Below are 15,330 nucleotides of genomic sequence, written 5' to 3'. Positions count from 1 at the left end.
TGAATGGTGGGAATCTAATACAAAGAATCCAGTGACCAAGAGAATGGAAGCCGACTACAGCTCTATCCGTGATGTTGTTTGAGTAGGAATTCTTTCTGAGGACATGTACCTGAACGAAATTTTCTGAGCAATACCTGGTGAGGATTCCCTACAAAATCCTTTGCCTCTTTTTTTTTTGCAACTGGTTGAAAATCAGAATAAACAACGCAGTTGAAACCAACAGACCTGCTGGGTACACCTAGAAAAACCCAAGAGTCACCCAACAACGGTTGGAAGGTTTTTTTCCCACCAGTTTCTTACTGCTGTCTCTAACCATAACATACACACAACTGATTAATTGTGTTCCCTATCGGTTTGGCCAGTCCACGGGTCGGCAACCTGCAGCTCTGTAGCCGCATGCGGCTCTTTCAGCCTTCTCCTGCGGCTCTTCGCCATTTGCAGAGACAGAGACAGAGAGAAGCACTTGCGCTTCCCTTCTCTCTCTCTCTCTCTCTCTCTCTCTGTGTCTCTCTCTCTTTCTCTGTCTCTCTCTCTCTCCAAGCTAACAAGTTTATTGGGCGGGGCTCCTGCCTTTGCTGTGTCTCCGCAGGAAGCAGGAAGCAGCAGAAAGCAGCAGCACTCTCTCTCTCTCTCTCTCTCTCTCTCTCTCTCTCTCACACACACACACACACACACACACACACACACACACACACACTGAGTTGGGGAAGAGGACTGGCAAACCAAGGGCAGGAGAGCCAGCCCAATAAGAATGTGTATCAGCTTGTCGGAGAACAGCATGAAGCCAGCTTGCCAGGTGAGCAGAAGATCAGAGAGAGGGAGGGAGGGAGGGAGAGAGAGGGAGAGAGGGAGAGAGAGAGAGAACACATGTACAGCAGCCTCTATTTCTTTTTTAATTAAACTGTTTAGTCAAGCTCCCCCCCTTATGCGCATGCACACGCGGGTTTTGCGACTCCCAGTGTTTTCTTTTCTCTGGGAAACGGGTCCAAGTGGCTCTTTGAGTGTTTAAGGTTGCCAACCCCTGGGCCAGTCTAAAGAAAAGAAGAAATAGAAATAGGGGAGACATGATAGCAGTCTTCCAGTATCTGAGGGGCTGCCACAAAGAAGAAAGGGGTCAAACTATTCTCCAAAGCACCGGAGGGCAGGACAAGGAACAATGGTTGGAAAATGACCAAAGAGAGAAGCAACATGGAATTAAGGAGAAACTTCCTGACAGTGAGGGCAATCAACCAGGGGAACAGCTTGCCACCCCAAATCGTGGGTGCTCCATGACTGGAAATTTTTAAAAAGAGACTGGACAATCACCTGTCTGAGATGGTATAGGTCCTCCTGCTAGAGCAGGGGGCTGGACTAGAAGACCTCCAAGGTCCCTTCCAGCTCTATTCTATTCTAGTTGGCAGTATGTCTTTATTGTGCACCAGAAATGGGTTTGTGCTGCGTTGCTGTCCAAGCTGCTTCAACATACAATGTTCCAAAAGTTGCGATTGTTGGTTCCCTCTAATAAAATTCTGCCCCTAATGTCACCTACTATATGAGATGCAAACTTCCCATCCTCCCAACAACCAAAAGAAATTTGTAGGGTGGGAGAACAAATGAACAAACAGATAGAAAAGAGTGACCAGGAGAACCATTTGGACTTATAGGTTTACCGCTGTGGAAGGTATTATTTCAGGCAGATTCTTCCCTTCACACCTGTAATGTATTGGGCCTATTTACTTGAACTGTTTTCACGTGTCTTTGAATGCTCCTTGAGATTGCTTAATCAGGGAGTCTGTGTAACGGTCGCTGGCTTCCCAGACATGCAGTCTCCAGGACGATCATTGGTTGGCTCTGGGGCGGGAATAGGTTCCTTCAAACCTATTGGCCGCCGCCTAGTGGCCAGCCGTATAAGTAGCTGCGTAGAAGCCTTGGTTACTAGTTCTGTTCCTGTTCTACAATAAAGCAATGTTCCTGTTTGAACCCTCTCATCTCACCTCCTGCTTTCAAGAAACCCAGGACACAACAACGCCAATCTTACATAGTCTGTGTTGGCATCTTTAGCCAGAGTTAAAAAGGGGAAACATTTGGGGGGCCACAGGTCACAAAGGGCACCCAGCTTATCAAGATCAACTCCAAAATAGTTCGATGTAGCACTGGCCTTTGAAGTGGAATATTTACTTATTTAATTTCCTGCTTTTATTATTTTATACACACACACACGCACAGGTATACAAACTCAAGGCAACAAACATATCTAATAATTATTTTTCTTCCTAGTTTGCCCAAAACAACAACCTGTGAGGTGAGTTGTGCTGAAAGAGATTGATTGGCCCAAAGTCAGCCCGCTGCATTTCATGCCTGGGGTGGAACTAGAACTCACAATCTCCTGGTGATTGGCCAAAAGACCTCCAGCTGCCTTTTATGGCTGAGGTGAGACTAGAACTCACAGTTTTCTGGTGATTGCCTAAAGACACCCAGCTACCTTTAAAGGCTGAGGTGGGACTAGAACTCACAGTCTCCTGGCTATTGCCTAAAGACACCCAGCGACCTTTAAAGGCTGAGGTGGGACTAGAACTCACAGTCTCCTGGCTATTGCCTAGACACCCAGCGACCTTTAATGGCTGAGGTAGGATTAGAACTCACAGTCTTCTGGTGATTGGGTCAAAATCATCCAGCTGGCTTTCACGTCTAAGACAGGGCTAGAACTCCCCCTTTCCTGGTGATTGGCCCTAAGATACCCAGCTGGCTTTCACGCCTAAGGTGAGACTAGAACTCCCCGTCTCCTGTTTTCTAACCTGGTTCCTTAACCACTAGACCAAGCAGATTCTTTCTGCCAGTTTGATAGCAGTTAAGAGTTCTAATCCACTTTAACTCATCAAGCTGAATTCCAATGAAACGACGGTCGCTCTAATGAAACATTATTTTATTGATGACACGCATGAATGAAAAGGGTAGCATAGAATGCAGATAAGAAAAAGAAAGCAATAGTGGTTTAGATTGGAAGACGCATACGGGAGAAATCAAGGCAAAGGATTCTGCTGAGGCAGATGAAGAGATGGGCAATTTTTAAACATTTTAATTTTTTTAAACCTTCTTTTCAGCATTAAGAGCAACGTGAGGATGTCTACACCAAAGATTTGGAAAGGCTACTCTCTTCACCCAAGGGAACCAAGCTTCCAAGAGAGAGATCTAAGATGTCTCTGGGAATTCTCAGCATCCGGGACAAACTACAATTCCCAGGATCCTTTGGGAGAACAGAACGTTCCTTTGAGCTTTTCCTTCCCCTTCTTCATTGTTACGGCTTTTTAATCCATAGATCAATACAGATACCCCAAATGGCAGGGAGAAAGATAGGAAAGGGGGTCCTTGCAGATCTGAAACTTGGGGTATCCCCTCCCACCCCCATCAATGAGCTGTGAAAGCTGTCACTGGTATAAGGTCAACCTACATATCTGTGGTGTAGACATGCTCACAATGCTCAACAAAACGCCTCAGGTGTGGTCTACTCTGGATAGCAGGAGTCAGGGGTTAGGGCTGTCTGAATAGTCTTCGTTTCCCCTTTGTTGGAGAACAAGACAGAAGCCGTGTAGCACTTATTCCGGTCGTAGGTGAAACAGGGTTCCTCGGGATGACCACATAACGTGCTTGAGCCAAACGTCACTCCCTTTTCAGTTTTGGGGGCGTCATCACACTTGCCACAACTGGAACAGAAGACGGGAGGAGAAACATTAAGCCAAGCCACTGAAAAAATATTCCAAAAATATCAATCTAGCTGCTTCTTATTATTGCTGAAATGGCCGTACAGCTAGAATTCCACTCACTTGGCAGCTGCAGCTCCTGTCGTGGCCTTTACTCAGAAGAAAGTTTAAATGGGAGTAGATGGGTAGTCCCAGACTTAGGATAGTCGGGCCCAAAATTTTTGTTGCTAAAGCAAAACAGTGAGGGGAGTTCCGCCCCATTTTATGACCTTTTCTTGCCACAGTTGGTAAGTGAATCCCTGCAGTTGTTAAGTTAGACCAGGGGTAGGCAAGCTTGGCTCTTTTATGACTCGTGAACTTCAACTCCCAGAATTCCTGAGCCAGCATGGCTCAGCTTGGAAACCTCTCCCTTTCCCCTCAGCGTGGCTGGCTCAGGAATTCTGGGAATTGAAGTCCACGAGTCATAAAAGAGCCAAGGTTGCCTACCCCTGAGTTAGACAGTTGTTCAGTGAATCTGACTTTCTCGTGGACTTTGCTTGTCAGAAGGTCACAAAAGGGGACCATCACGTGACTCCAGTATGCTGGAACCGTCATACATGTGAGACAGTTGACAAGCGTCCAAATTTTATTCACATGACCATGGGGATGCTGCAATGGACATAAGTGTGAGAAATGGTCATAAGTCACTTTTTTTTCAGCACCTTTGTAACCTCCAACGGTCACTAAACAAACAGTTGTAAGTCAAGGACTATCCGTATTAGCTTCTGATTGGTCAGAAAAGAATTATGCCTGGCTGTGGTTTGTTCTCCCAGCTTGTTTCAATATAATTTCTGAACGTTTTGTTACCAAACTAGCTAACGTCATCAGCAGGAATTTACACAAGACACGTATAAGCTAAGGAGAATAGGACAAGAAAATCCTGCTGATGAGATTACTTAGTTTGGTAATGAAACGTTCAGAAATTATATTGAAACAAACTTGGAGAACAAACCACAGCCAAAATCTAAAATTTGAGCTACAAGTATTTTCTATTATTTCAAAGATTTATTAAATAAATAAATAAGCAAGCAAGCAAATAAATAAATAAATAAATAAATAGGAAAGAAAGAAAGAAGGAAGGAAGAAAGAAAGAAAGAAAGGAAGGAAGGAAGGAAGGAAGGAAGGAAGGAAGGAAGGAAGGAAAGAAGAAAGAAAGAAAGAAAGAAAGAAAGAAAGAAAGAAAGAAAGAAAGAAAGAAAGAAAGAAAGAAAGAAAGAAAGAAAGAAGAAAGAAAGTTTGGCTGCCATTTGAACTATAAGTAAGAGAACATCCCAAAGGTGCTTTTTCAAAAGGCAACTGGACTTTCTTTGTTTTTCCTTGAAGTCCTTTCTCTTCTCATCCAGGAAGCTTCTTTGGTTCTGAAGTTTTTCAGTTCAGAACTGAAGAAGCTTCTTGGATGAGATGTGAAACGTCTTCAAGGGAAAAAAAAAACACACCAAAATCCAGTTGCCTTCTGAAAAAAAATGCCTTTGAGACAACCATGACTGAGAATCTTTGTAGGCAAAATAAGAGAAAGCCTCACAGCTTGGAGATCTGGTAGACAAATTTGGTTCTCACTGGCGATGTGGGATCAGAAATGTTCTCCCTGGCGTTGAGGGGAATCCTGCAAAAAGGAAATTAAAAAAAAATCGACTGCATATTAAGTTTCTTCTCATGAAATACAACAGGATTCTATATTTGCCCTACTACAAATGCCTTCCAGTTGCCACAAATTCCTTGTTTGTCCAACCACACTTGGCTAATAAAGAATAAAGAATTCTATCTCCCATAACCCCTGCCCTCTGTCCCACTGGCTAAGGATTATGGGTATTGTGCATCTAGAAGTGGCCAGATTCACTCTCCTCCAGTTAGTCTTCCAGAGCAGCAATGCAAAAGTATAGTTGTATGCAGTGGTGGGATTCAAATAGGTGAACAACTGGTTCTCTGTGTGGATGACGCTTCCGGAAGTCCATTCTGGGCCTGGGCAACAAAAAATTAGCTACTGGTTCTGCCGAAGTGGTGCAAACTGGCTGAATCCTACCAATGGATAGCAGTCTACCAATACTTGAGGGACTGTCCCAGAGAAGTGGGGTGGGGGAATCTGTTCTCCGAAGCACCTGAGGGCAGGATAGGTAGTAATAGATGAAAGACCATCAAAGAGAGAAGCAACCTAGAATTAAGGAGAAATTTCTGGACATTTAGAACAATTAACCAGTGGAACAATTAGCCTCCAGAAGTTGTGGGTCCTCCAACACTGGAGGTTTTTAAGAAGAGATTGGAACAACCATTTGTCTGAAATGGTATAGGGTCTCCTGCTTGAGCAGCGGGTTAGACTAGATTGCCAAGGTCCCTTCCAACTTTGTTATTCTATGTTCTATGTCAGGGGTCTTCAAATGTGGCCCTTTTATGGCTTGTGGACTTCAACTCCCAGAATTCCTCAGCCAGCAGCGCATGCTGGCAGAGGAATTCTGGCAGTTGAAGTCCACAAGTCATAAAAGGGCCATGTTTGAAGACCCCTGTTCTATATCAACACCAGGGCTCTTCAAACATGGCCCTTTTATGGCTTGCGGACTTCAACTCCCAGAATTCATGTCCACAAGTCATAAAAGTCTCACCCAGACCCAAAATCACTCTGTGAACTTCAGTGGTTGTGGCTGAAAATTGACTAGAACTAGAGTATTCCAGTCCTAGACCAACACCTTCTCCATTGAGCCATTCTAGCTTTTACAATGAAAGGGAGGGACTGCCAAAGTCACCCAGGGATCTGCTGTCACTGAAGGGCAACTAAAAACAGGTTATCTCCCCTCCGTATCCAACCTCTTCAGCACTACGTCACTTTGGCCATCTTCTATTTTTAGCGTCTAAACTACAGGAGTCTCTTAAAAGGGCAATCCTTCTTACAGGTAGGAAAGCCAGACTCTGGAATTCTGGGAGCTGTAGTCCCAATGCATTTGGAAAGTACCAAAAAGAGGAGACTGCACTACAGTTTTGTGTGTCTTTTGCCCTCGCTCAATGGTTTCGGAGTCTGGAAGGAGACTGGAGGCTAAAGCAAGAATCGGATATGTTTAGTTTAATTAAAAGAAGGACTAGGGTTGACATGATAGCAGTCTTCCAATATTTAAGGGTCTGCAACAAAAAGAAGGGGAGTCAACCTGTTCTCCAAAGCACCAGAAGGTAAGAGAATAAACATCGGAGGAGAACTAACAAAGGAGAGAAGCAACCTGGAACTAAGGAGAAATTCCCTGACAGTGAGAACAATTAACCAGTGGAGAGACTTGCCTCCAGAAGTTGTGGGTGCTTCATCATTGGAGATTTTTAAGAAGAGATTGGACAACCATTTGTCTGAAATGTGGGGTTTGGACTAAAAGACCTCCAAGGTCCCTTCCATCATCATCATCATCATCATCATTATAAAACTTTTATTCATAAAACATGAACCTCAGTCAACTGAACACTCAAATTGACTGGCACCAATAGTTGACACAGGTTGCTGCCAGCGTCCTAGGTATCAACCAGGTATCTCCTTAAAATGTAAGATGTTCCGAGTAGCGCAGTTTTTTTTGTAGCTTTGCTGGAGTTATTGCAGGAAGCTGCAATTTCTTGATGTATTATTTTTAACAAAAATAAATAATAATAATCATAACAACAACAAGAACAACAACCTTGGATCTTAGTCTTGGATAAATATATTTAGAACCACCATTTTTGACCTTTATCAGTGTAGATACTGTGAAGATACTTCCAACTCTGTTATTCTATTATTCTATTGTTCTGTTGTTCTATTAGTCTATTAATTATTCTATTATTCTACTATTCCACTATTCCAGGGGTGTCAAACTCAATTTCATTGAGGGCCGCATCAGCATTGCGGTTGCCCTCAAGGGGCTGGGTGGGTGTGGCCTGGGTGGGCATGGCCTACTGGGTGGTCGTGGCTAGAGTGCGTATGGCCTACTGGGTGGGCGTGGCCAGTTCTACATCGTTGGCATCAAGGGTGCCTATGGGGGCCTGGGCAGGAGTGGGACAGATCTGAGGGTCTCTGGCAGAAGGAGGGTCTCTGGGCCAGGGCCAAGGCAGCGGGGGCAGTTCCCTCACTGTTTCCAGGATGGCTTCGCGGGCCACATGAAACCACTTTGCGGGCCGGATCCGGCATGTGTTTGACATGTCTGCACTATTCTATTAGAAAGAACTTGGAGAGCTACAAAAAAGATTGGGGAATGGGTGAGCTCAGGATGTCCACGCTTGCCCCCAACGTTGTACATCTCTGTCATTGCCCCCATTCCTTTCTGTGACAACGTCTTTCAGAAACGCAAAAGGCAGAGGGAAGATAGGGCATCACTTACATGATACGGATGTTTCTCTCCAGGACTTTTTCTTGGGGGTTTTCTTTATCTGGGACAAATTTTGATGTCACCTTTACACACTGGCACTTGTTATCCACCAGAACCGTCTCTTCATCTTCCTCCTGCCAGTAAGCTTAAAACAAATAAACTAATCAAGTTGGAAACTCATCCGGGCGAGAAAACCAACCTAGAGCTTTCCTGACATTTAGAAGAATTAACCAGTGGAACTGCTTGCCTCCAGAAGTTGCGGGTGCTCCAAGATGGGAGGTTTTTAAGAAGAGATTGGACAGCCATGTGTCTGAAATGGTATAGGGCAGGGGTAGGCAACCTCGGCTCTTTTATGACTTATGGACTTCAACTCCCAGAATTCCTGAGTCAGCTATGCTGACTCAGGAATTCTGGGAGTTAAAGTCCATGAGTCATAAAAGAGCCGAGGTTGCCTACCCCTGGTATAGGGCAGGGGATGGACTAGAAAATCTCCCAGCTCCTTTCCAACTGTGTTATTCTGTTATTCAAATAAAATGCATCAGTAAGACCCTAGGAAATGACCAATGGTCTTCAATGCCATTGAATCCAGAGTCTGATTTTATGACCCGTGTCCAGCGGCTATGAAAAAAACAAGGCTGGCTGAAAGAGACGTTGTAGTGTGAGTAATATTGAGAAATGCATCTGAAAAGGGCTGGAAGCTAAATTTAGGATATGTGCCAAGGAAACTGAAACTCCAACCTTTCAAGGTATATATTTTCAGACCCAAGGCATGATTTTGCAAGCTCATCTTGAGAGGACAAATGAACACTTGAAATTAGCTGAGTCACCTCTTTTACGCTTTCTGCAAGGCTGGCTGGGCTGGTTAAATTTGGCAGTCCCCAAATTGGCCAATCACGTTGTGCAGATCTGAGCCGAGTCAACTTTAAGTCCAAAATCAACCTTCCCACATTCTAACTGACCCAAAAGGCAGAATCCGTAGACTTAATCGGAGACATTCTATGCCACATTCTTCTGTTGAGGCTTCTGAATGCAGAATGCTTGCAGTCTCCTAAGAACTTTGTGGGTTACCTGTACTTCTAAAGCTGCATTTGATTTTATTTTTTTTTTTATTTTTTTTATTACATTTATATCCCGCCCTTCTCCGAAGACTCAGGGCGGCTTACAAGCTTAGCGGTAGCCTTCATTCTATGTATATGCCTGCTTATTAGGGCTTTCACACACACACCCCAAGCGGCATTATTACAAAGTCAGCTTATTGCCCCCAACAATCTGGGTCCTCATTTTACCTACCTCGGAAGGATGGAAAGCTGAGTCAACCTTGAGCCTGGTGGGATGCGAACCTGCACTAATTGCAGGCAGCTGGTCTTACTTAAGGAGGCATTAGCCCTCTGCTCCACCAAGGCTTTGGGGGGCTGATTTCATCTTGATGTTGCCCTAATGCCAAACCCCCATTACCTGTAGCTACTTCTCTGGAAGCTGCTGCAACAGAGAGGGAGGGAGGGTGGGAGAAAGAGAGAGAGAGAAAGAGAAGAGAGAGAGAGAGAGAGAGAGAGAGAGAGAGAGAGAGAGAGAGAGAGAGAGAGAGAGAGAGAGAGAGAATCAAAAGAAAATAGAATTTATTAAAAGAATGGCTGCCCCACACTCAGACTGTGTGCCTGATTCAGCCCTATTTAATGTGTGCCCCCCCCCCCCCGCAACAGCTTACTTGAGAACGAGGCACAATTGAAAAAAAGACGACCCATCTCTGTTGTTGTCCAGATAGCTCAGTCAAAGGCTGCACTTTCCCCTAATAGACAAATCTTTTTTGTGTATGCGTGTGGAGGTTTTGGTCCAGGGGGGTCTTCAAATTCGGCTCTTTTACGACTCACGGACTTCAACTCCCAGCATTCCTCAGCCAGCGTGCCTGGCTGAGGAATTCTGGGAGTTGAAGTCCATGAGTCGTAAAAGGGGCGAGTTTGAAGACCCCTGTTTTAGTCTTTTAATTTTTCCCAAGGTCGTTAACGTCAGTTGGACTCAGAGATACCATGATGGGAAAAGTTTCAACTTGTTGAATTGGCCCTTATTTAATCACCAGGATGCAAAAAAGATGTTTGAGACTCTAGAAAGAGTGCAGAGAAGAGCAGCAAAGATGATCAGGGGACTGGAGGCTAAAACATATAAGGAACGGTTGCTGGAATTGGGTATGTCTAGTCTACTGAAAAGAAGGACAAGGGGGGGACATGATAGCAGTCTTCCAGTATTTCAGGGGCAGCCCCAAAGAAGAGGGAGTCAAGCTATTCTCCAAAGCACCTGAAGGCAGGACAAGAAGCAACGGATGGAAGCTAATCAAGGAGAGAAGCAACCTGGAATTAAGGAGACATTTTATGACAGTGACAACAATCAATGGAACAGAAGTTGTGGGTGCTCCATCGCTGGAGATTTTAAGATTTTAAGTAGAGATTGGCCAGCTATTTGTCCAAAATAGTATTGCATGGGAAGTAGGTCAGACTAGTAGACCTCCAAGATCCCTTCCAACCCTATTATTCTACGTTCTAGTTTGTTTTTTTAATTTTGAGGGTCCAGGATTCTTTGAAGTAAAAAAGGGGGTAGCTCTGTTACCACCCCACATTTTTCTTTTTCCTCCTTTCAAACAAGTTGTGAGTGCACCTGAGGTCTACCCCCTCTGCACGTTTGTCGAATTTTTGCATGAAGGAGGAAAAAAAATGCACTTATCTCAGGTTTTTATGATTAGGAAAAAAATGGATAATTCAAAAAAAAAAAGCGAGGGGTTGGGTTTTTTTTTTTGTATTCTTAAAAGAAGTGATCGTTCCGTAGTTGTATTTATATTTGTTGCAAAGGAAATTGGAGCCTTCTTTTTATCTTTTGATTCTCTCTTTTTTTACACTTTCGCTTTGCTTTTCTTTTCTTTTCCTTTACTGTTTCTCCTCTTTGTTAATTTGGGTTTTATTGGTTTTGTAAGCTTTTAATAAAACGTTTATTAAAAAAAAAGTAATGTCCATTCATCTGGGTTGCTTTTCCAGTTCCAGCTTCCGTATTTAGTCACCCTTCTTTGCTACTTTTTGGGGGATCTAAGAAATTTAGGGGTATTTTAACGTTTTGTATTAATCTATTGAATTGGGCTATTGTATTTAATATTTCTTTTAATTTTTATATATTGTATTTTATTGTATTGCCCTGTACACCGCCCTGAGTCCTTCGGGAGAAGGGCGGTATAAAAATTAAATAATAATTATTATTATTATTATTATTATTATTATTATTATTATTATTATTATTATTATTATTATTATTATTATTATTATTATTATTATTATATATTATGAAGGGTGTTTCTTCCAGAAATGAGCTGTAACAGTCAAGTCTGAAAAACACAGGGAGGGATGGTGAACAGATATTGAAATTCACAAGCCAAGCATGACATACTCTATTTGTCTAACTAAGAAGGAAGGAGAACTCCGCTGTTTAGGTTGTTCCATAAAATCAAAATAAAATCAAGCACCTTGGGATTATTATTTTAAAACAGAGCTAGGCAAATGCAAGGAATGAAATTTTTAAATGTAGAAAATATACAGGAATGCTCATTTTATTGCATTAGAAGTATTTAAATTAGGTGTCTGCTTCTTTCTCTGGATATTTTTATGGCTAGTCCCCTTTCCCCATCACTTTAAATCAGGTTAAAATAAGTATTTTGTTCTAACATTTCTGACTTTTAACAAAAAGCAACCGCTGAGACTTTTAAAATGTTAAGGAATGCTGACGCGCTCCTTTTATCGAATTAAAAGTGTTTATTGAATATTTTTGTATATAAATGAGGATAAAATAATTTATTTTATTCCAGCTTTTTTCACTTTTAACAAATAGCTGTTATTATCCTGATATCATTTTAAGCCAGGATAAAATAAGCATTTTATTCACGTATTTCTTACTTTTAACGAATAACCTTTATTGTGCTCTGTGGGTAATGCAAAGTAAAGTTTTACAACTGAAATGATAAACTCTTATTATAGAAAGTTTCTACAAAGAATAGACATTCACATCTCTGAAATGGTATAGGTTGTCCTGCTTGAGCAGGGGGCTGGACTAGACCTCCAAGGTCCCTTCCAGCTCTATTCTATTCTATTCTATTCTATTCTATTCTATTCTATTCTATTCTATTCTATTCTATTCTATTCTATTCTATTCTATTCTAATTTGTTCTGTTCTGTTCTGTTCTATTTTATTCCATCCCTCTATTCTATTCTATTCTATTCTATTCTATTCTATTCTATTCTATTCTATTCTATTCTATTCTATTCTATTCTATTCTATTCTATTCTATTCTAATTTGTTCTGTTCTGTTCTATTCTATTCTATTCTATTCTATTCTATTCTATTCTATTCTATTCTATTCTATTCTATTCTATTCCATCCCTATATTCTATTCTATTCTATTCTATTCTATTCTATTCTATTCTATTCTATTCTATTCTATTCTATTCTATTCTATTCTATTCTATTCTATTCTATTCTATTCTATTCTATTCTATTCTATTCTATTCTATTGCTTTGCATTACATTACATTACATTACATTACATTACATTCCTATTCTATTCTATTCTATTCTATTCTATTCTATTCTATTCTATTCTATTCTATTCTATTCTATTCTATTCTATTCTATTCTAATTTGTTCTGTTCTGTTCTGTTCTATTTTATTCCATCCCTATATTCTATTCTATTCTATTCTATTCTATTCTATTCTATTCTATTCTATTCTATTCTATTCTATTCTATTCTATTCTATTGCTTTGCATTACATTACATTACATTACATTACATTCCTATTCTATTCTATTCTATTCTATTCTATTCTATTCTATTCTATTCTATTCTATTCTATTCTATTCTATTCTATTCTAATTTGTTCTGTTCTGTTCTGTTCTGTTCTATTTTATTCCATCCCTATATTCTATTCTATTCTATTCTATTCTATTCTATTCTATTCTATTCTATTCTATTCTATTCTATTCTATTCTATTCTATTCTATTCTATTCTATTCTATTCCATCCCTATATTCTATTCTATTCTATTCTATTCTATTCTATTCTATTCTATTCTATTCTATTCTATTCTATTCTATTCTATTCTATTCTATTCTATTCTATTCTATTCTATTCTATTCTATTCTATTCTATTCTATTCTATTGCTTTGCATTACATTACATTACATTACATTCCTATTCTATTCTATTCTATTCTATTCTATTCTATTCTATTCTAATTTGTTCTGTTCTGTTCTGTTCTATTTTATTCCATCCCTATATTCTATTCTATTCTATTCTATTCTATTCTATTCTATTCTATTCTATTCTATTCTATTCTATTCTATTCTATTCTATTCTATTCTATTCTATTCTATTCTATTCTATTCTATTCTATTCTATTCTATTCCATCCTTCTATTCTATTCTATTCTATTCTATTCTATTCTATTCTATTCTATTCTATTCTATTCTATTCTATTCTATTCTATTCTATTCTATTCTATTCTATTCTATTGCTTTGCATTACATTACATTCTTATTCTTTTCTTTTCAATTCTATTTTCTTATTCTAGTCTAGTCTAGTCTAGTCTAGTCTAGTCTAGTCTAGTCTAATTTGTTCTGTTCTGTTCTATTTTATTCCATCCCTATATTCTATTCTATTCTATTCTATTCTATTCTATTCTATTCTATTCTATTCTATTCTATTCTATTCTATTCTATTCTATTCTATTCTATTCTATTCTATTCTATTCCATTCCATTCCATTCCATTCCATTCCATTCCATTCCATTCCATTCCATTCCATTCCATTCCATCCCTATATTCTATTCTATTCTATTCTATTCTTCTATTCTATTCTATTCTATTCTATTCTATTCTATTCTATTCTATTCTATTCTATTCTATTCTATTCTATTCTATTCTATTCTATTCTATTGTGAGCAATTTTATATCTACATCTATACCTATATCTCAACACTCAACACTCTCTGTATGATAATACAATAGGAAAAAGATTCACATTCTTACTTTTACTAAATTACTGTTAAAAAATTCTTATATAAACCAGAAGAGATGAATGTATCAGAGCAATGGTTGTTTGTGGGTATGTGCACACATGCATGCATATACATCTCTACCTTATTTTAAACCATCTACGGTAGCAAAATATATTAAGCCTCCTCTACCAGGATTATTTATTTTAAAAAACATTTCCTAGGAGAAATATTAAGGGATGGATGTGCCAGTTGAAACAATGGGCAATTTTTCCACACACACCCCAGCTGCACGAACAATTCTGCAGGGATTTCTCTTGATATGTGTCACTTACCAGTCACAAGAACCGTGCTGCAAAAAAGGATCCCAATTCCATAGAACAGCCAAGAGGTTTTCATCTTTAAGTCTTCCACTTAGATGCTCTCTGCAGTGTGTTCCTCAGCTAGGAAACTATGTGTGGAAGTGTTGTACACCAGGTTGTATTTTTTTTTCCTGAAAGACCAAGGCTAATTACAGGCAAGCGGCACCGAAGGCTGTGACCACACATTGTGAAACCACAAGCTTTTGTCGGTTTACTAATCAGAGAGGAAACCTCCCACTTCTTTGAAAGCTTGGCTAGACGGTAGTAGAGTTTTCCCTGCTTTATTAAGATTTTTATGTGTATCAACAGTAGTTTGTGGATCGAGAGATGCACAGGTAGTATAGATGGAAAAATAAGTAACAAAAAATGCATGAGATTACAAGATGTGCTTTGAGCAAGTTGTGATGTTTTGGGACAGTGTTGCTCAAACGTGACAACTTTTAAGATGTGCGGACTTCAACTGCCAGAATTCCCCAGTTCGGGGAGTTGAAGTCCACACATCTTCAAAGTTGCCAAGTTTGAAAAACAAGAGTGCTTTGGTAGTCTTGATTAACAAATTAATCTTGCCTAGTACTGCAGTGCAACTGGGAATTTAATCTTTTCTGGAATAGATACTACTCATGAGAGGGCATTGGGGCATAAATAGAATAGTATGTGGCATAGAATTAGCTTGAGATAGCTTTCAGCTAATGTAAAAAGACACTGATGTCCAGTGGGATAGTTAATAATGCCTATTATAGTTATAGATAGTTCCATTATTCTTTTACAGCAGAAACCACAAACCAGTTGTGGCCTCTTAAAAAAGTAAAAAAAAAATTCATAGTAATAAATTATCACGTGAAGGTTTTCTAAACCATTGTCCATGGAATAGACTAGACTAGACTAGACTAGACTAGACTAGAGCTGGAAGGGACCTTAGAGGTC

At 40.0% G+C, this 15,330-nt stretch overlaps 1 protein-coding gene across 1 annotated transcript; it reads right to left on the bottom strand.

Moving 5' to 3' along the window:
- Positions 1 to 2,915: 2,915 nt before the first annotated feature.
- JCHAIN (joining chain of multimeric IgA and IgM) lies at positions 2,916 to 14,667 on the bottom strand. The gene is made up of 4 exons (XM_081332218.1): positions 14,380 to 14,667; positions 8,036 to 8,168; positions 5,239 to 5,319; positions 2,916 to 3,680 (listed from the first exon to the last, which is right to left on the bottom strand). Exons 1-4 carry the CDS (start codon positions 14,441 to 14,443, stop codon positions 3,482 to 3,484), a joined length of 477 nt encoding a protein of 158 aa, XP_081188344.1. The 5' UTR covers positions 14,444 to 14,667; the 3' UTR covers positions 2,916 to 3,481.
- Positions 14,668 to 15,330: the final 663 nt, after the last annotated feature.

Source organism: Vipera berus (genome assembly GCF_964194415.1).
Source record: "Vipera berus genome assembly, chromosome: 7".
Taxonomy (NCBI): domain Eukaryota; kingdom Metazoa; phylum Chordata; class Lepidosauria; order Squamata; family Viperidae; genus Vipera; species Vipera berus.
Note: the sequence above shows the minus strand (reverse complement) of the source record. Positions and strands in the feature narration are given on the sequence as shown.